The sequence below is a fragment of the Cataglyphis hispanica genome, chromosome 2 (genome assembly GCF_021464435.1).
Source record: "Cataglyphis hispanica isolate Lineage 1 chromosome 2, ULB_Chis1_1.0, whole genome shotgun sequence".
Classification (NCBI taxonomy): Eukaryota; Metazoa; Arthropoda; class Insecta; order Hymenoptera; family Formicidae; genus Cataglyphis; species Cataglyphis hispanica.
Window position 1 is genome coordinate 11,350,662 of NC_065955.1, and position 21,075 is coordinate 11,371,736.

At 26.2% G+C, this 21,075-nt stretch overlaps 3 protein-coding genes across 3 annotated transcripts; all 3 read right to left on the minus strand.

Moving 5' to 3' along the window:
• Positions 1-1,237: 1,237 nt before the first annotated feature.
• On the minus strand, positions 1,238-8,527 carry LOC126858357 (eukaryotic initiation factor 4A-I). The gene is made up of 8 exons (XM_050608609.1): positions 8,365-8,527; positions 7,069-7,186; positions 5,302-5,449; positions 4,406-4,515; positions 4,045-4,320; positions 3,011-3,462; positions 2,374-2,566; positions 1,238-1,306 (listed from the first exon to the last, which is right to left on the minus strand). The coding sequence occupies exons 1-7, from the start codon at positions 8,385-8,387 to the stop codon at positions 2,422-2,424; spliced, it is 1,272 nt and encodes a 423-aa protein (XP_050464566.1). The 5' UTR covers positions 8,388-8,527; the 3' UTR covers positions 1,238-1,306; positions 2,374-2,421.
• Positions 8,528-8,822: 295 nt separating this feature from the next.
• LOC126858419 (uncharacterized) lies at positions 8,823-15,449 on the minus strand. Its single transcript, XM_050608722.1, has 10 exons — positions 15,278-15,449; positions 14,291-14,524; positions 14,020-14,129; positions 13,579-13,897; positions 13,217-13,377; positions 12,931-13,055; positions 12,767-12,840; positions 11,218-11,290; positions 10,791-10,972; positions 8,823-10,651 (listed from the first exon to the last, which is right to left on the minus strand). Exons 1-10 carry the CDS (start codon positions 15,295-15,297, stop codon positions 9,472-9,474), a joined length of 2,478 nt encoding a protein of 825 aa, XP_050464679.1. The 5' UTR covers positions 15,298-15,449; the 3' UTR covers positions 8,823-9,471.
• Positions 15,450-17,900: 2,451 nt separating this feature from the next.
• LOC126858407 (transcription factor A, mitochondrial) lies at positions 17,901-20,855 on the minus strand. Its single transcript, XM_050608695.1, is given in 7 exon segments — positions 17,901-18,132; positions 18,475-18,698; positions 18,783-19,167; positions 19,474-19,572; positions 19,656-19,966; positions 19,969-20,024; positions 20,456-20,855. Coding segments are annotated over 5 exon segments (756 nt in total). The 5' UTR covers positions 20,515-20,855; the 3' UTR covers positions 17,901-18,132; positions 18,475-18,698; positions 18,783-18,936.
• Between the last annotated feature and the right edge of the window lie 220 nt (positions 20,856-21,075).

Below are 21,075 nucleotides of genomic sequence, written 5' to 3' on the forward strand. Positions count from 1 at the left end.
CGATATTGCAAATTGTATCTATGCGCTCCATATATGAATTAGAATAAATCAAGAAATTCATACAATTATAATACGATTTATGCGTGACTAAAAAAAAGACTTTAAGAAAATAAAAGATGAGAGAGACTTTTTCCAATTCTTCACACATTCTCAGGTGTGTAAAGTTCTTAAAACATAAAGAAAAGTTAATACTTTATTCTATTTATTCTCTGTACAAGTTGTATTATGAATTCAAAAATTATATATTAAATACTTACTGTATATATAAATAATTTAAATATATTGAAATTTTTGTGCATATACATATTACATTATAAGATATTTATATAAATTTAATTTTATGTTTTTATATGTATGTATATTATATTTGTTTTATTAAAATGTTCTCCGTTCATGTATCTTTACCCCATGTTTTTCTTAAAAATAACTTATATAGTCTTTTTCTTTATTTTAAATTAATAATTAATAAACGATCGATGAAGAACTTCTATATCTTTTTGCAGTTTCAAGTATAACAATTTTATACGCACAAATACTTGTTCAAGCAAAAGAGTTCAATTGATGATATTGATATATAATACAAATATATATTTAAAGGACATTCACTTTATTGTGTATCAGTTTATATTCATTTCAGCCATAAATATTATTTATATGATATACAAATACACAATAGACACACGATAGTCTATTCTTTCAAGTCCATTTATATAATATTTACAAAATTTTTTTAATAACTAGTTTTCGGAAATTCGAGAAGATTCTGCAATAGCGTAAGCTGGATCCCAAATACATGAGCGGCTAAAGTCAATATTAATGCAATCAGAAAATGATAGCTACAAGATGTTCTAAGTACTTACACGATTTACTTTATTTGCTCAAATTTTCGAAAACTATTACTAACACCTTTTTCGTAAATTTATGTTTAATGACGACAGTAGAATATGATATCGCAACATTTTTAATCATTTTTTGTAAAGACACGATACAAAAGTTCTCACAATGTAACATTTCAATTTAATATCTGCCATCAAGTGAATGGAAGTTTACACAATAACAAGTGTTCACAAAGAATTTTATTGATAAATGTAAAAAAAAAATCTTTGATATAAGAGTTGATCATTGTCTTTTATCAACAAGAATAATGTAAAAGTATAAAAAAGAAAAAATATTGCCAGAGCCTATAAAAAGCTCTATGAAAGGAGTTTAGAGAGGTAATCGATTTACAAAACTTCGATTTTAAATCAGGAAATCTGGTCTTTATTTCCAAAAATATGTCGCCCTCATCTGGACTGTCCAAAACTGCCTGCAAATACAAATAAAGGAAAACTGTGAGAACTTTTTCAGCACATAAACCGCAAAACTTATTCCCAACACAGAGTCCTTTTCGAAATTTGGGAATCTCATTTGTATACAGTTTGTTTAGGGTTTTCATTGTAAAATTGAATAAAATTTGATAAAATAAAGATCGTAATAACAAAGATTACACTCTCTTAGAAGATCAAACACTTTATTTAATATGAATAAGGTGTGTATTTGTGTGTATGCCTAGGATTTTAGATATACAAAAATTCATATTTCCTAAACTTGAATATATGTCTTCTTCGACAACGCTTGTGATTAAAATATCCCCTCCAATACCCAACTAAACTTCTGCCTAGGCAAACAAGTTGTAGTCGCGGTGATAGAAGCATTTTATACGGACTATTAAACACAACAGATTTAATCATCCAGTTAGAAATATCTTGAGGAAAAATAGGCGAGATAAGAAGTCTTAAAAAATAAGATTTCAAGATTTCTATAATGATCATTGAACTAACAACAGGATAAGAGTATGAACGCATGCTGGATAATGTAAAACCTGTTGCAATAATAGCGATAAAATATAATCGAACTGCACGGTGCTGCGTTTTTCGCATTTTCATTCTATTTTCCACTCTATGGTGTAATATTTCAATCATGATAATATAGTATCACTATATTATAGTTAGAAATTAAAATAAAAAATAATCTTGACAGTAATTAATACCAATAATATACCAATAATAATATAATATAATATTTATAGTAATATTACTATAGCGGTAACGATAGAGATAATAATAATAGTACTAGTAGCAGCAGTAGTAGCAGCGATATCGATAGCAACAGTAGTGCTAATTACACTAATAGTAATAATAGTCGTACTACTAACTCCTACAGCGCAACAGATAATTATTTCCGTAACCTACTATTATAATTCAAAATGAATATGAAAACGTTGGAATATTTTGGTTTAGATCGCGTTTACATAAGCGATATAGTTCACCACCGCACTCAATATATACTCACACACCATGAGAGATCGATCAGCTGAGAGCTTCTGTCACTTACTTTTTATTATTATTTTTTATTATAATGGATTATAGCCAATAGTCGGACTTAGATCAAATCAGCGACATTCATTGGCATTTCATCAATATGCGTATTGTAGAATTGCTCGATATCTTTCAAGGTTCGTTTATCTTCCTCTGTCACAAAATTAATGGCCACGCCTTTACGACCAAAACGTCCGCCACGACCAATTCTATAAATAAAAAATATATTAAATATTTATAAACTTATATTTATAATATATATATATACATATGTGAAAGGAATTACTTATACATTTGCGATATTACAAAATTCTGATATTTTATGAATATAAAAGTATACATATGTAAAAATATTGAATAAATTATATCTTTTTACACATACAGATTATATTATTGATAACTTTTTAAAATGTATTTGCAACTTGAAGAAATAAAATGTTAGAATATGATATTTGATTTCCTCAAAATCATAACTCATTGATGATTATGAAATGATTTATGAAATGAAGAATTTAGATTAAAAAATTGTAGATATAACATTTATATTTCCTTTATATATCTTTATATATTTTATAAATTCTTACTGTCCTTTTTTATAATTAGTTTTTAATTTTAAGAGAGTATAATTAAAAATTAATTATTACTAAACTTACCTATGGATATAATTCTCTCGATTGGAAGGTAAATCATAGTTAATGACAAGTGAGACTTGCTGTACATCAATACCACGTGCCAGAAGATCAGTGGTAATCAAAACTCTGGATGATCCAGTTCGGAATTGCCTCATAATAAGATCGCGCTCCTTTTGTTCCATATCTCCATGCATAGCCGAAACAGTAAAGTCACGTTTATGCATGCTTTCCGTTAACCAATCTACTTTACGCCGTGTATTGCAGAAAATAACAGCCTGGGTGATGCTCAGAGTGTCATATAAATCGCAGAGAGTCTCCAATTTCCAATCTTCGCGTTCAACGTAAACAAAAAATTGTTTGATACCCTCTAATGTTAACTCTTCTTTTTTAACCAAAATACGAATCGGATTTCGCATAAAGCATTTAGATACATCCAACACATCAGACGGCATTGTTGCAGATAATAATATAACCTGAAAAAGATAATTATGCAATTGCATTAGAAATATAAAAACTACACTATTTCGCAAGAAATCATATGTAGTTACAGTAATGATTAATATTTTATATGTTTGATAAAAGAAATAAATAAACTGCATTTATTGATATGTTATATATAAACTATATGTGCAATAACGGCATCATGCTATAATAATATAGTAAATTGAAAATTTTTGCTGCTATCACAGAGATATTAAGAGTGACTAATTGATTTTTAGGACATTATGATTATTATTAGGAGTGCTATGCCATAATAAATGTTTGCATTTAGGCCTATTATTTTCATACAAAAAAACACATTTGATGATAAACAGCGTATGTCAAATCTATAGTGTACATTTGTCGAAAAATGACACTATTACGACGCACCTGTATTTTATAATATATTTGTTAACTCGATTATTATAAGGTATACCGCAACATTTTCTCAATCTTGTATGATTTGTGGATTTGTCCAAAAAAGATATTTTCTAATAATTAAAATAAAATTATCTATTAGAAGGCAATTGTAATAAAAAATTTACAATGCTTTCTCAAAAATATTTGATATTTACCTGCACTTCATTAGGTAATAATTTGAATACATCATGGATTTGATCCTTGAATCCTCGAGAAAGCATTTCATCGGCTTCATCCAGCACGAACAGTTTGATGCTATTTGCCCGAAGCGCTCGTCGACTGATCATATCATAAACTCTACCGGGCGTACCGACGACTACGTGAACACCCTGATCCAATTTTCGCATATCCTCACGTACATTGGTACCACCAATGCACGCGTGACACTCAGCATGCATAAAATCTCCTAGAGCGATAACAACCTTCTGGATCTAGAACACAAGAAAACATTAATTTTTTTGAAATAAATAGCAATTTTTTTGTTGAAATAAAGTGATTCCCTAATGAGACACTTACTTGTTGAGCTAACTCACGGGTCGGTGCGAGGATCAAAGCCTGGCATTCTTTAATACTAGTGTCAATTTGTTGAAGTATTGATATCGAGAAAGTCGCAGTTTTCCCAGTACCTGTAAATTGAAAATGTATGACATTCATTAACACTAGATTGCCTAAGGAAGTCATTTTGACTGCTTTTCAATTTCAATTAGAAAAACAATTATGTATATAATGACACAGCTTCTTATAATTTTGTGACTTTTTGTACAACATATAAATGCGTTTATTAATCATTGTAGTTGCCTCCCCCTCCTCCATTTCTGGTATATATATATATATATATATATATATATATATATATATATATATATGTGTGTGTTATACCTGTATTGCCCAAAAGCAGTCATTTTGACTACTTGGAAAATTTTAAATAATCAAATGACTTTTATTATTGAATTGAGTAAATTTCTTATATGACCAGTTCGACTCTGGATTGGAATAACAGTTTATATTTTTTTTGTTTTTTTATTTATATTACCGTCACATGATAATATACAAGTTCATGATAAATTGTCGATTTGGACATATACTTGATAAGTTGGAGTTGTTCAATAACTAAAGTAGTACTTGTTATTCGAATCTTTATATTTAAATTTTTTTTATTGTTAATACTTACTAATAATTTGTTGTATGACTGTAAATAATATAAAAAATATTAAAAATTAATTTTAAACAAATTTCTTTACGCATTAGTTATTTTTTCACAATGCAGTCATTTTGACTGCTTTGGGCAACATAGGTATATACTAAGTTTCAGTCTTTATAGTGTTAAATTAAACTGTATAATACAATTTACACATAAACATTTATTTCTTTTCTATTATTTATTACATTTATTTTACATTAAATTTTCTTACCAGATTGAGCCTGAGCAATAACATCGAGCCCTCTTATACATGGTAGGATGGCACGTTGTTGAATTGCAGATGGTTTTTCAAAACCATAAGCATATATACCACGTAATAACTCTTCCTTTAAATTCATTTCATCAAAGTTTTCCACAACCTGTTTAATTTAAAGTATAATGTCAATAAAATTAACACAAATCATAATATTGCTAATATATTATACAAAATATTCTGATAACAATGTAATAATTATACAAAATAAATTCATAAAATATAATTATAATTATTGTACAATTGCTAAAGAAATTTTTTTTTGTTTTATAAGAATTCTTGTAAACTACACAATAATAAAAATTATATTGAAAAAATTTTATATTAATAAATATATAAAATATACATGAAAAAAAATTATTAAATTATAATTCTTATAGATCTAAAAGTTCTTTAAAATCTAAAAATTGCACTTATATAATTAATTTGATATAAAAACCAGTGTGGTATAACAATTATTTAAAAAAATTTTAACTGATATAGCACATGTGTATATATAACAAATGTGTATAACAAATTTGTTGAAACTTTCTAAAAATTCTTTCATTTAAAGAAAGTTCAGAATATTTTTGAAATGCAATTGCATCAGCAGGGTGTCTACTCTAATCTTGTAAAAACATTTCCTAATCTTCCTAAGATATCATTGTTCAAATTTCCAAGTAAATACTTTAAAGATTTTTCAATGCAACTTTCTAAAATAAGTTTTTATTGTATTTTCTAATGTTTTTCATTCATACAAAGAAAAAGCACAAAGAAAAAGCCTCTTTAAGTTTCAAGTGCTATATTTATAAATATAATGAAAATAAAACTGAATAACTTTTGTACATTTTTAATTTGAATATAAAATTTTCATTTTTTTTGTCACTAAACATTACAATAAAGAGTATATACTCCATATTCAATAATTTGTTAAGACATTGAATATATATAAAAAAACATAAATATATATTTATAATAAATTTTAAACACATAATTTACTTGGCTTGCTGACTGTTTACAATATAAGAGCAAAATTATCAAACAGAGAATTTTTTTAAGAAATTCCCTGAGTCCCAATATAATTCCATGATTTTTCCAGGTACAAAGAAATCCCTGAAAATTCCAGGTTTTCCATGTTTTTCCAGAGAGTAGACACCCTGATCATGTAAAAATATAAATAATGCTATCAATATTTTAGTATCCAATTATCTTGAATATTATTTGAATTTACTTTAAAATAAAATAGAAAAATGTAGAAAGATTAGATATATTAGATATATATATACACAAAGTCTATGTCAAGAATAAAACAAAATAATGTAACATATCTTTTAATTTAGAATTAATTAATAAAGTGTAATATAATCATCCAAAGCAATTTCTTATTTATGCAAACAAATTAATAAAGTGTAATGTAATCATTCAAAGCAATTTCTTATTTATGCAAACAAATTGATAAATACTTAAATTTTCATAAATATTGAATACTTAATGATTTCTTACTTTTACTAATATATCATAATAATAATATCAAATCTAATGAGCAAACATATAAAAATATACATGTTTGCAACTTTGAACACTTTCAGATATAGAAAGTATTTGATTCATACTGATAATATTAATCTAAATCATCAAAATTTGTATGACAAATGATGTATTGCTTCTTTCAAACATATAAGCAATATAATGTTACTATACTATTCTAAAATATTATAATTACAAAATAGTAAGCAATGTACTCACAACGTCCCAGTTGGACTCGATGACACCATCAGGATCCATTCCTGGTGGTCCATCGTACGTGGGTTGCTCGCTTTCACTAGGACCATTTTTTGAATCCCCTGGCCATTGATCATCATTTCTGAAACATATTAGATATTATTAATTAGAAATATTAATAAAATAATAAATCACATGAGATCTTTAAATTTTGTAAGAGAAATTGCTCGATATATCCATATAATATATATAAAATTTCAGTCATATATTTTATTGTGCAATATTATTTCTAAAATATATATAAAGAGAAATAAATAATCTAGAAAAAACTATAGCGCAAAACAAAAAGATAAATAAATAAACATGTATCATGTTATTTTCTTATCTCCATATAAATACAATCTAAACTCGTGCAGTAATTTTATCATATAAATATTTTAATAAAAATATCAGTGCATATGTCGACACTTTGTATCAAAACTGAGATCACGGCGATCGAGTGATGACAAATCACTTTAAATCCACGTGACCTTGAAAGTCCAACTTTTAAATCGATCTTGTAAAATATGCATCCATCGAAATTCCACGATGGCCATTTTCACATTTGTAAGCGACGGGAGAAATAGCATAGAAGATAAAAAGTGAATTCGTATCTTGAGGAAAGATACGAAAATTAATTCGCGCGACTATGAAAATGACTCACGCGAAAGCGTGCTCGTAATGAATCTTACGAAAACGTGTTGCTTCACGCGAGCAACGCGTGAAACGAGAAAGCGCGTAAGACATTTGGATCGAACGAGATTGATTTTTCGGCGCGAAAATCGCCAATATTCCATTACGTAATTGCCGAATGCCGGACGGAAAAACGCGTGTACGAGAGTGGCAGCTTCGCGTAGCCTGAAGGAGACCCTCTTCACCCACGCTAACGGCATCGAGAGACGACATCGGCGTCATGTCGTCGTCGTCGTCATCATCATCGACGTACATGCTTGCTCCGAGATGGATTCGCGCAAATCTTCATCGCGGGATCGCGACGAGGAGGTTAAGCAGCGAAACGACGAGGCGGCATGTGGGCTGCCTCGTGCCGTTAATCTTCGCGACTTCGGCAATGTGATAAAAACGAATGCACGCCATGTTGTCAGTCTCGTGTGCCCCATGCACACCGTCCGATTGCCGCACACTATTTTTACGTTAAATTCGCGAACGCGCGAATTTCGCGACGCGCGAAAATCAGGGACAGCACCATCGTCGCAGGAATCATCGTTGTGCGCGAAAACGCGAACCCGATTCACGTTTACGTTGGAAAAACGCTCGACTTACCTACGTTCTGCTGTATGCGACATGTTCCACTCACGAGAGTTCGACAGAAAGGAAGAATCTGAATGGCGTCACGAGATGTATTATTGCTTCTGCCGCTGTAGGGCGCTGCGGACGCTGCACAGAATCTCTACGATACTTTGTGCGCATACGTTGCCGGCTTTTTTAACGACAATGTTGATTGTCTCGCACTTTACAACCTACTCGCCACCAATTTGATAATTTTTCCTTTTCGTATAAAGGATTTATAAAGGTATTTCATTCGTTGATCAATTATCGCGCATGACGGATATGACGTACTAGTAGTAGCGTCTTACGGCGCTAGTGAGGGTTTTATTGCGGCAAATATAAAAGAAAAATGATGTGCGTTGAGACACTTTAAATATACGCTATTTTACAAAATTATGATAAAATCGATGGTTGCATTAATATAAGGTTGTTAGATTGATCAGAATTGCACATTTAATTGTTAAAAAATATATATTTATTATCTCACTCTCTCTTTTTCTTTGATGATTACACCATGCGTTAAATATGAATTTGTACAGTAATACAATAATCTATTTTATTCTATGTTTTTGTATTTATACAATTTATGAAAATATGCAATAGTATAAAAAATTTTTACAATTTTAATTATACTAATAAACACTTATATATAAGAATTAACTTCCACATATATATATGTACATTTTTCTCATATCATGTATAATATCATGTAATCAAAACTATAAAACATCTTCTCAATGACAATTCCTTTTATCAAATTAAAAACAATTTTAAAGGAAAAAAAATTATCATTATGTGTGATATATAATAATGATGTAAAGTGATCTATAAACAATAATACACATTAATTTTTATAATTAGTACACATTTTTAAATTTTGACCTTAAGTAACTAAACTGTTATGATTAAAAATATAATATAGTTTGCTCCTAAATTTTCATGTTTTATATCAAATTTTCAATCAGTTTATATTTAAATATATTTAATTCATAAAATCATTTGTACCCAATGATTTATGAGAAATTCTTAATTATGAAAGATTTCTAAATTTTTTACTAATTTTGTGCAGGTACCTTTTTAGAATTAGAGATCTATTCATGTTCACATAAAAGCACAACCAAGAATTAAAAGCAATATTGCAATTGGAAAAAACATATATGCACCCATCCGTGGCTGGCAAATAGAAATTAATATGCTAGTATCATCCATCTCGTTATGTTCTATACCATCCTTGGTTGGTATTTCAACAATTATTCTATCCCCTGACAGTGGACTTAAAGTAAAAGAGCATTCAGTTCTATTTATACATGATTTAGACACATTTTCATATTGAAAAGTTGGCTTATATATATCAAAAATCGTATAAATATCATTAGACACAATATCGTTATCGCTATAAAAAATATAGTAATAGTAACCATCTTCTTCCACATGATGGTTTGCTTGTGTGTGTTTACTATTGAGCAAATAGGAAACATCAGTACACTGATTTGAAGGTTCAAATTCATAAGCTAACAATATCGCTCCTCCATAACAATTGAATAAGCCATTCTCAAAACTGGAAACAGACGAAGATTCATTAGAATTAGAGGTAAAATTTTTATCAGCATTTCCACCATGCCTGATGCCTTGATCTAGTAAGGATGGGTTTATAAGTTCTCGATTTCTTCTAAATCTTTTGATGTTCATCTCATCTTTCAGCTTTACTTTCTGTTTAACCACATCTATTTCATCAAAATTATCAGAATGCAATTCTCGTTCTAATTTTTGTCTGTGCATTTCTCTGTCTTGATCTTGCATATGTATTTTCTTTAGCTTTATTTTTTTATTTTTGTTTTTCCTTATGTTACGGTGTCTAAGATGTCTTAATTTTCTGGTGCGATTCATGCTTTCTTGTTGATCACCTATATGTTTCTGGATATAAGATGCTGCAGAATCATACAACGCCTCTATATCTTTCAAATTTTTATCAGATTTATACAACAATGTATTATTATTTGTATTTATCAGAACTTTCTCATTTCTATTTACAGGCTTTTCAGAACTTACATTTACAAGCGATATATGTACATTGGTAGTGTTATATATATTAATAGGCTCAATCATAATTGATTCTTTAGAATCAATTTCTTGTGCATTTGATTGATATATTATTTTAACCTTGTTTGCACCTGGTAAGTAGATATCTTGTGCTTGTTCTTTATTGATATTATGTTCTAACAAACCACAAGTACGTAAATTTCTTTCTCCTTTTACCACTAATATAGAGGCTCCTGGAAATCTAAACAAGTATTTTGGTTTATATACAATGTGTTCATGCAAACAAACAAAATAAGAAATCACATTTGTAGATCATATCTTTAATTTATTAACAAATCTAATAAAAAATCTTTATATTATTTTCTCCATTCTTTTTTTACCTTGAACACACAGAAAGTGCTACAGTTGCACCTTTCAATAAATAAAATCCCCAATATTCTAATGTATCATCTGGTAAATTCATGCTTTTTTTTAGCCTTATATGCTTTCGCTTAGATGTTATTTCTGGTCGTTGAGCCATTTGGAAAGCATTAAAAGTATCATTCATTTGTAAAGTGTGTTCCTATGACAAAAAATATTTTTTATTATTATATACATTGTTATTATTTATAGGCAAAATTATACATTATCTACAATCTTATTTTCAACACTTATATTGATTCATACATTTTTTTATTATATACAATAAATATATTTATAATTGAAACTTTTTATAATATATTTTATATTAAATATTTTATATACTAATGACAAAAATATAAAATCATGAAAACAATGACATTAATTGAATATTAAATTTATTCTTACTGAACAAAATATTGTCGAAATTCCATCGTTGATTTCGATAATATCAGATTCTGTTACAGCATATGCAACATCTGCATAGGAAATATGCCGCAGATATAAAGGAATTATTATAAGCATGATTGGTAAGATAGCTACCAATGTGCAGAAAACTATTACTCTTTTGATACCATGCATTTTTGCTACTCCTACCAATGTTAAATAAATTTGGCAATATTACTATTGATTTTAGTTGAAATAAGCAGAAGTAAGCAGAAATTATTTAGATTCGCAAAATGTAAATGTACATATTATGTTTTAAAGCTGATATTGCAATGCACTACAGATTACATATATATTCCAATTAATTTAAATATACATACAAATGCTTAAATACTAATATTATTGAATGTTATGTTAAAAAAGTAGAAAGTAAGAAAGCATTTACATTTAAAAGTAATTAAATAATAATATATACATATATATACACAAAGCTGTTTATAATTTTAATAATCGAAAGAAATTATCATATTAAATATTGAGCATATATAAAGAATTTATAAGAAAAACTATTTTTTCATATGCTTCTCAAATTGGGCTTTGTAAATAAATAAATCTGTTCGTTTGAAGAAGGTTACATCTTTTAATTTATTTTTTTTTTTTAAGTTAGCAGAGTCAACATCTTTCTTTCTTTACAAATTACCTCGTTTACAAATATTAATAATTGTAATATTTACAATTTTAGCATTTGTAATCTCACATGAAACATATATCGCATATATACAATTAAATCGCTTATGATGTAGTAACAAGTTTAAAAATAATTAGATTCTCTTTTATATTATCCAAATTTTTTTTCAAAAAGTAATTATATGTTTTCACTGATACATTATTTATAAAGTTTTAAGATGTTAGATTTATGATACTTACTAATTAAAATATTAATTAGTGCTAATAAGATCTAACGAAAAAGAGGTTAGGTATTAACAAAGATACAGATGCAACTAATAAAAACTGAGTGCTATTGACAATTTGATAAGGAAAAATACATGATTAGAATTTGACCAATCGTCGTTGTCTGATTCACCTATTGTATTGACATATATGATTACTAATTTTATTATTAATAATGTGCTTGCATTCTCAAAATATGTATTGCCTAAAGGCCTAAAGTTCATAGATACTATATTTATATGATAATTGGCTATTATTCATTTGTCTAATTCGAGTTTATCTTAAATTACAGATTATTTTTGTAAATTAAAAAAATAATCTTAAATAAATTTAAATCAGCTCAATTTAAAATGACAAAACTAAACTGTTTATAATTAGCGAAAACAAAAAAATAAAAATGTGCATTTTTAATTTTTTTTGATTCTATTTGAAAAATTATATCTTCAATCATATAAAATATCTGTGATGTTATTGTGCAACATATGTATGTATTGAATAAAAATAAAACAATTAAAATATTATATACATATTTCAATAATATGTGTACACACACACATATTAATATATATCATCCCTGCATTTAAATGTGATGCTAGTTATTGCTTTATAGTAATTGTCTTTTGTAGCACTTTTAAGTTCAGATATATCAATTTGATTAAATATAATTTCTCCAAATACTGTGTCTTTATAAACCTAAAATATGAAATCAATGTTATTAATTTCCATAACATCAACTTTCCCTCTAAGTCATATAATTTAATCTAATTTAAAATAAGTCCTTACTTTTAATATTTCACTTGCATTAAATTTTTCTTTAGATTTTGATCTTGCACGATAATCACGTTTAAATGATGTATTCATTAGAGTAGCATGTAATTTTATTGTTTCATATTCTTTCTCTTTTAAACCTGAAAGTAAAAATTATCTAATAATAAATGAAATATTATAAAACAGCTAATATTAATAAAAATGTTTAAAAATTTTATAATTAATAAATTGCAATTATTATTTTAATGTTTATATAATACTATATGTGCTAAAGATTTAAAATTCTATATATGTTGTTTACCTATATCGACAAAGTAGTCAGCAATTTTATCAATAAGTTCTTGTAATTTTTCATTGTGCGTAATTTGTGCAAATAAAACATTAACCTCTGTGGGATCATCATTCATACATTCAACCCCCTGTAATTGTATATTTAATGGCCCAAATTCTTCAAGAAAAGGGCTGGAATAAGTTCCTTGCTATTAATTTATATTCTTTTTAAAGATAATCTTCATTATACTTATATAATTTATATAATGTAAATACACCATAAATATCATACTTATTATATGATCAATTACATATGTACAGCTCAAGTTTTGTGTTATCAATATTGTGTATATTGTTGTTACATATCTAAGTAAGTCGATATATTTATCTTACTCTATAATTTCTTCTTTACAATTCAAGAGAGCATCAATAGCCTGCTTTTTTTCATCGTCATCAAGTAATTTGAGCATTCCAATAGTGAGATGTAACTTAGATGGCATTTGAAAAAGTGATTCGTCAATATTATATGCTGTTTTGTTATATTTTTTTAATACATCATCTTTGAAAGAATTATACTTATCAATTATTTCCTTTTTATTCAATGGAATAGACAAAAAATGTGTATAACATATCTTTTTCCTCGAATTCGCTATTAATAAATCAATTCTATGTCTTGCAGATATTACAGCTTGCTGATCTGATGCAGTAATAACTGTATATAAACATATTTAAAATATGTTGTAATAACAATATAAAAATATATAAAATTAATCAAATTAGTATTATTCTCAAATTATGTAACACACAAGGATGTAATAATTATTATTTTTTTACCAATGTTCCCATCTTTTCCCTTTTTTGGTACATCTATAGTTGTTTTTGTCTCATTTTCCAATTTTTTACGTGTCATACCATTTGCACCAATTATATGTGGATAGTATACTCTATAAAATATTAAAATTATACTAATATGTATTATTATATTCAATATATGTATTATATTCTATTCAAGATTACAATTTTTACACTATTCTTGACTCTAAATCTTGATTATAATTATATTTGTATCAAAATGACAGAAAAATTTATATGTGAAAATTCTCACTTGGGTACTTTGAAGGTATTTTTGAATTGTCCATTACAAGACACTATTTCCATATTAGTGTCAGATTCCTCATCTGAACAAACTGATTCTATATCCTCCATATATGGGGCTGATGTATCAATATTTTTCCAGGCACTACTTTCATAAAATCTATAGCAGTATCCATTAACCCAAATTAATTCTGGTTCTAACACATCCATTATATAAAATGCAATACGTTTTATATGAACACTCCTAAAATTTACATTAAATTGTTAATGTGTTTAGATATGTAACTTTCTCTCTCTGAATTCTTAAAAAATTATAATAACATATAAAGCATAATAAAAAAATTAGCTTTTTTCCTTTATATATGCTTTCCAAACATAATTACAGGTACAAGTGGTCTTTAATAAAAGCAGCTACAATTGTGTAATAAAAAATAGGTAAAAAATTATTAATATAGAATTTTATTGCCAGAATAATCAAAATTTGGATAATATAATAATCACATAAGTATTAACAATAGAAGATGTTTGTTCATATGATACTTTTCTTAAATATGTAGTCTATCACAGCTTTTTATATTCATTCTAAATATTTTATGTGTATATGTGTGTTTGTATAAACATAGTATGTATTTGTAATAGTAATTTTTTTTTTCTATTAGGATGTCTTAACTTATAAGTTATGCGATACAAAATAAATTGAATAAATTAGTATTCTAGAGAATTGTGTGAACATCAGTATTATAAAGATTATATTATATTATAAAGATTAAATTGCATATTTTAGATTTAAAATCTAATCATCCTGTATTTTCAAATGATTTCTTTAATCTTCAAAAATTTTAAATACATACGGATATATTTCTTAGGTTATATATATGGTACATATGTAATATACAAATATGATACTATACAATGCTATTATATAATTAAAAAATAATTATTACGCATTGATATTTGAAAATGTTAGCTCGATCAACACAATCTTTACAACATTTACCTTTTTAATGCATTTAACATCAATGACTTTGTTGACACAAAATAGTCATATAAAATCTGTTTTGCTTGCACTTCTACACTTTCTACACTCTACGCTCTATCAAATATATTCTTCGTTTTCTTTCTCTTCAATGCCTAAATATAAGATATATATATATATATATATATATATATATATATATATATATATATATCATTTCAAATGCAGAAATAATAATTATTTCGTTCTCTGAACCAATTTAAATTTTAAATCAGATATTACATTCATACAATAAAAAATATGTCACTTATTTTCTTATCCAATACAAAATTTCTTTTTTTTTTGTTTATAAAGATATCTATGTAAGATTACAAAGATTTGACTTCTTTCATGTATTTTATTTTTTTGTATTTACAGACTTTCTTTTTCACAAGCCAGTGTACTGAAAATTGCATATCTTTAGTAGAACAATGGATTTTATGTACATATGTACATATTTAGTTTCACATAATATTATCAGAATTAAACTTGGACAGATCTTTAATAATGGCAGAGGCAGATAAAAAAAATCTTAAAAATATTGATAATAAATAATAAAAAGATAAATTGCTCAATGTATAATTAATTCCATGAATTAATCTATGTGTAAAAATATTTTATATTACAATATATCCTTAAAAAAAATTAATGTTTTTGATATGACATTTTTACTAATATCTATTCCAGTTTAAATCAAAACACAACACTTATGTGTAAAAAAATGTACAATAGATATTCTGTATATTAAGTAATAGTGTATCCAATATATTGAAATTTATAATATCCTAAACACATAGCTCCTTTTTATACAAAGTTTTCTGTAATGGAATTTCTTCACTTCATCTTTAAACTCACTCGGATATTATAAATAATTATACACTTATTGGTATTGCAGCATTGTAGTGGTAGTAATAGCAGGTAATAACATAACGCATCAATACAAAACTGAACATATACAATCCAAAATCATTAAGTATTATAGTAAATAATGCAAATAATATTTTAAATCTATAAATTAATTTTGGTTTGATATTGCATAATATCAAAGCAGCAAATAGTAAATTGCTGTCTTGCGTGTCAAGTAAACTCTTACAATTATATAGACGTCCCAGCATCAGTAACAGGTAAGGTATAATAATTGTCTGTAAATATTAACATATGACACAAATGTAAATTATGAACATGAATACTTTAATAAATTATTAGATGAAATTACCTGCGCAAATAAATTATCTAATTTCAGTATTAGTAAAATGTTGACAATCCCAGCTAGCAGGATAAAATTGATACGATTGAATAATAATCTATGTAATATAAATTTTGGCTTGATTACTTGTTCTGATAAACATGTACTTCTATCACTAGTATCATTTAAAAAGTTTTCATGTTTATCATCATTGAATCTTATAGAATCTTGCAATTCTTCATTTTTATCGATATTACATATACCATTTCTGATATTATACTCTTCCAAATTTATTTCTGCTTTAAGACTGTTGCTTTTCATTCGTGTGTTTGGCTTATCATCTGTAAAATATTTTTTTAATATGTCAATTCAAGCCAAAAATATATTTATATAATGCATTATGTAAAAAGTAAACATATAGGAAAAATTTTTTATACAAATATCTAATATTTATATATTATATATATAGCATAGATATAAAAAATAAATTTTTTTAAAGATATAAGATACATGTTATACTGAGTTCATTGTCTCAATTCATTAACATATAATCAAAACGCACTTATTGTATTGGCATCTATAAAGTCAAAATAAAGGCATGCTTTTAATTCTTGTTTGCTACATCAATCTTATAATTTTTTTTAACGTTTAACATATAATGTAATAATTTAAACTGCTCTCTGATGGTAATTACTCAAAATAATTTGTCTCTATATCTCTTAGCAAAATAATGTATATTAAAAAGATAAAACAACATGCGTAAACATGTATTCAGCTAAAAAAACTGTAAGCAGTAATGTGAGAATCAAATACTTCTTCCAAAAGAATATAATGTATATATGTGCTTTAAAATTTTTTTTATTATATTTATTAAATCTTTTTTATTTGAATTATTATTGGATTTTCGCAAAATTTGAAACATACAATTATTCTTTTATGCCTTACATTACATTTGTTTCCATATTTATATTATATTTATTTATATTATATTTATTTATATTATATTTATTTTTTTAACTCGTTATATTTACCCTCAATTTCATCTGCATTATTTCTCGCTGTAATTTTACGTAATCGATTTTCCGAATTTTCCAAAATTCGTCGTCTCCTTGCTTCCCTTCTGGCATTAGATTCAGCCATTGTTATATCTAATTATCCAATATATGATAACAAGCTTTTTTTGTAATTTGCACTTATGTAAATTGTGCATGAATCAAAAAGAGCATTAAAGATTAAATAAAACGGATTTATATTTATTTATGGATATTCAGGAATAGATGTAAATGAAAAGAAGAAACACGCTTCTTCCTAACCTTAAAAATTAGGTTAGAGAATGACTTTTAGCGCCGCCCGAAAGTAGCAAACTAAAATGGATCACGTGACGAGCATAATGGAAAAGTTGATTCGAATCACTGTGGATTGCACACAAATACACAGTGTATTTATAATTTGTAAATTTAATACAATTATATGAACGCGAGATAAAAATACATAAGTTGATCTGTTAAAATAACTCGTACTTGCTTCAAGATAATTCATACAATTATCGATATCTAAATATAAGATATATAAAATGTTGATAGTCTAATCCATTAGATGTATCTGCTGCTGTCATCATCGTAATAGTTAATCCACTTGTTAATGTAAATTTCTATAAAAAAGCAGAGGGAAAGTGATGAAATGTTAGTACATGTATGATTCAAAAACAAAACTTAACGTTAATATTCGAGATGAATTTTTCAGAATAATCCTTAATTAAGAATAATTTCATTGATAATAATCAAAGAATATTTACATAATTATATACATAAATTTATTATATAAAGAAAATATATAATATAAAATACAAACTACATACTATATAAAAAACAAAAATGCTAGCTGTACCTCGATAACTTCGGTATACAAACAATGCTTACTTATATATAAGGTTAAAAACGCAAAATATTGATATTAAAATACCACCTGTACCAATAAATACATATTCTCTTACCATCTTCCAATTTTTACTGCAGTCTTTGAAGACTGTTAAAAATCTTTGCCATACAAAAGCAAAATATTTATACATCCATGTATGTGACTTGGAAGATTGCATTATTGATTCATTAGCATTGCTTATTAATGCATCTGACGTATTTTTTGAATATTTCATTACATGTCGTAAATTATTTTGGACATTGTAAAGTACCAAGCTTTTTGTAGATTTACATCGTTTATCTAAATAAATGGTAAATAATGCATTTTTTTAATGGTTTTAATAATTATGTAAAATCTTTAAGATAATGATGATTTTTCTATTACCAGTGTCAGCATCAGAAATATTTCCAAGTGTATACTGTGTATCAGTGCCCCAACCTGTTTTAATATTCTCTTTGTTTCGAGTTTTGATTTTAGAGAAATCTGCAGCAATATATTTAGGGATGTGCATACTAGATTGATTGGGGCACTCCGAATCCTATTCTATGTGTTCATCAATATTAGTATTGCGTTTAGATTGAGTAGATTTCAACAAATTAGATTGAGTAGATTTTAACAAATCTTGATGACCTTTTTGAATCATATTTTCCTCCCATTTTATTATATCAGTTTTATATTTTTCTAATAATTGTGCTGCCTTTGCTGTATATTTATTTTTAGCTTCCATTGTTAAATTCTTCCATTCTTTACTCATATTCTTCATCCAATCCTAAAAATGTGCAAAAAAGAAAACATTATATATTAATTTCCTACTTTCTTTCCTTACTATTTTCTATTTTCTCAAAAAATAAATGTTTTTTCTTTATATATTCTATACATCTAATCTTTTAGAATATAAAGCATAGTTTAAACAATGTTTTTTTATTAACTATTAGCATGCTAATTTCTTAGCAATTAGGAAAAAAACACTGTGTATTTTAAAATATAATAAACTAGCTATGCTTATTTCTCTTTATAATTAGCACTAATAACTAATAAAAAAAGACATTGTGTAAACTATACTTAATTAACTTACCGATTGTGATACTTGTGAATCCTTGATCATCTTATTATCCTGTACGAATAAGAAGAAAGCAGTTAATGGCCGCTTTGGTTTTCCAAGGTCTGCAAGTTTCTGTCATAGAAATAAAAACATTACACATTATATATATCATAACCAAATTTTCAGATTTTAATGTAAAATCTTGATATAAATACTTGTTTAATTTGGCTTCTTTCTAAAGCATGCTCTTTTTTTATTAATTGTTTTTGTACTAGCATCCGCTGATCATCAGTTATTGAATTTTTATAATCCATTAATTTTTGTTTATACACAGACTGTTGTTCCATATATTGCTTTTGAAAATTTTGTTTTACTGTTGGATCTACTTGTGTCCATTGTTCTGCTACTTTTTTCATAATATCTTTTTGTGTATAATTAGGATATTCTTTGTGCAATTGATCTTTTATAGAGAGAAAATATTGCATAAATACATTTAATGGTTTCTTTGGTTTAGGTGGTAAAATATTTTTTCTATATTGCGCTTAAGTTTGGATACAATAGGGTCTTGCATGGTAGCCAATGTCCTATAATAAAAATTAAAAATTTATTAGTTATTATATATATTTATTATTTTTAATTTACGAAATCTTAAATTATGTTTTTATTCCTATTTATATGTATACATTTAAAAACAAAGATTTAAAAAATAAAATGTTATAAATATTTTTGTTCCCATTAAATCACTTAATAATGTCTATTTTCTCTTATGCATCTTTATTGAAACATATTCTGAAACAATAATTGTAACCACTAACGAAATAAAATTGCAAGTTAACTTTTATTTAGTATTAGTATTATTTCATAAGTTTCAATAATGCATAATTTATGTACTATTAAAAGATTTTATTTTTCATGGGTAGATATATTGTTGCACAGTATTAAAAGTTTATATAGTAATGTATTAATTTAAAAATTTCTAAATAATTAATCTTAAAGACAAAATAATTGGCTTTACCTTGTACATAATAAATTAGCACCATTAATAGGAAATAACCTCCAAGTCGCCATAATCATGGTAAATGTGCTTTCAGTATTGTTATCAAGTAATCTTAATTAAACTTTGATTATGTATGAACTTTTGTGTATTATTCTAATATTCTTAAATATATCGACACACAGAAGACAGTTTGAAAATCGAGCATTGAGAAATCTTCAGAGAATTATTTTTTTCTTATTTTTTTTTAGGCTGTTTTAGACTGTCCATCCACTAGACGTAGTAAGATAGTACAAAGTAGAATCTACACATGCTGAATTAACTACACAACGGTTAACCTAACCATAGATACAAAAAACATCTCAGTAGGTAAGCGTGTTACAAAAAAAAAATGATGATTGGGATAACCATGTTTTCAGGACTGCGTGACTGCGTTCCAAAATTTACTTCTTGGAGTAGTTTGATTGGCCATCGTAACAAAAAAAATTTGTTTCTTTTGTCTTGATTGGTAAATTGAATATGGCGGGAATATTTTAAAAGAAATATAAAAAATCAATTTCTTCGAAATCAATAGATAGAATCTAACAAAGAAAAAAAATAAGTCATAATAAATTAAATATAAAAAAATAAAAATATTATTT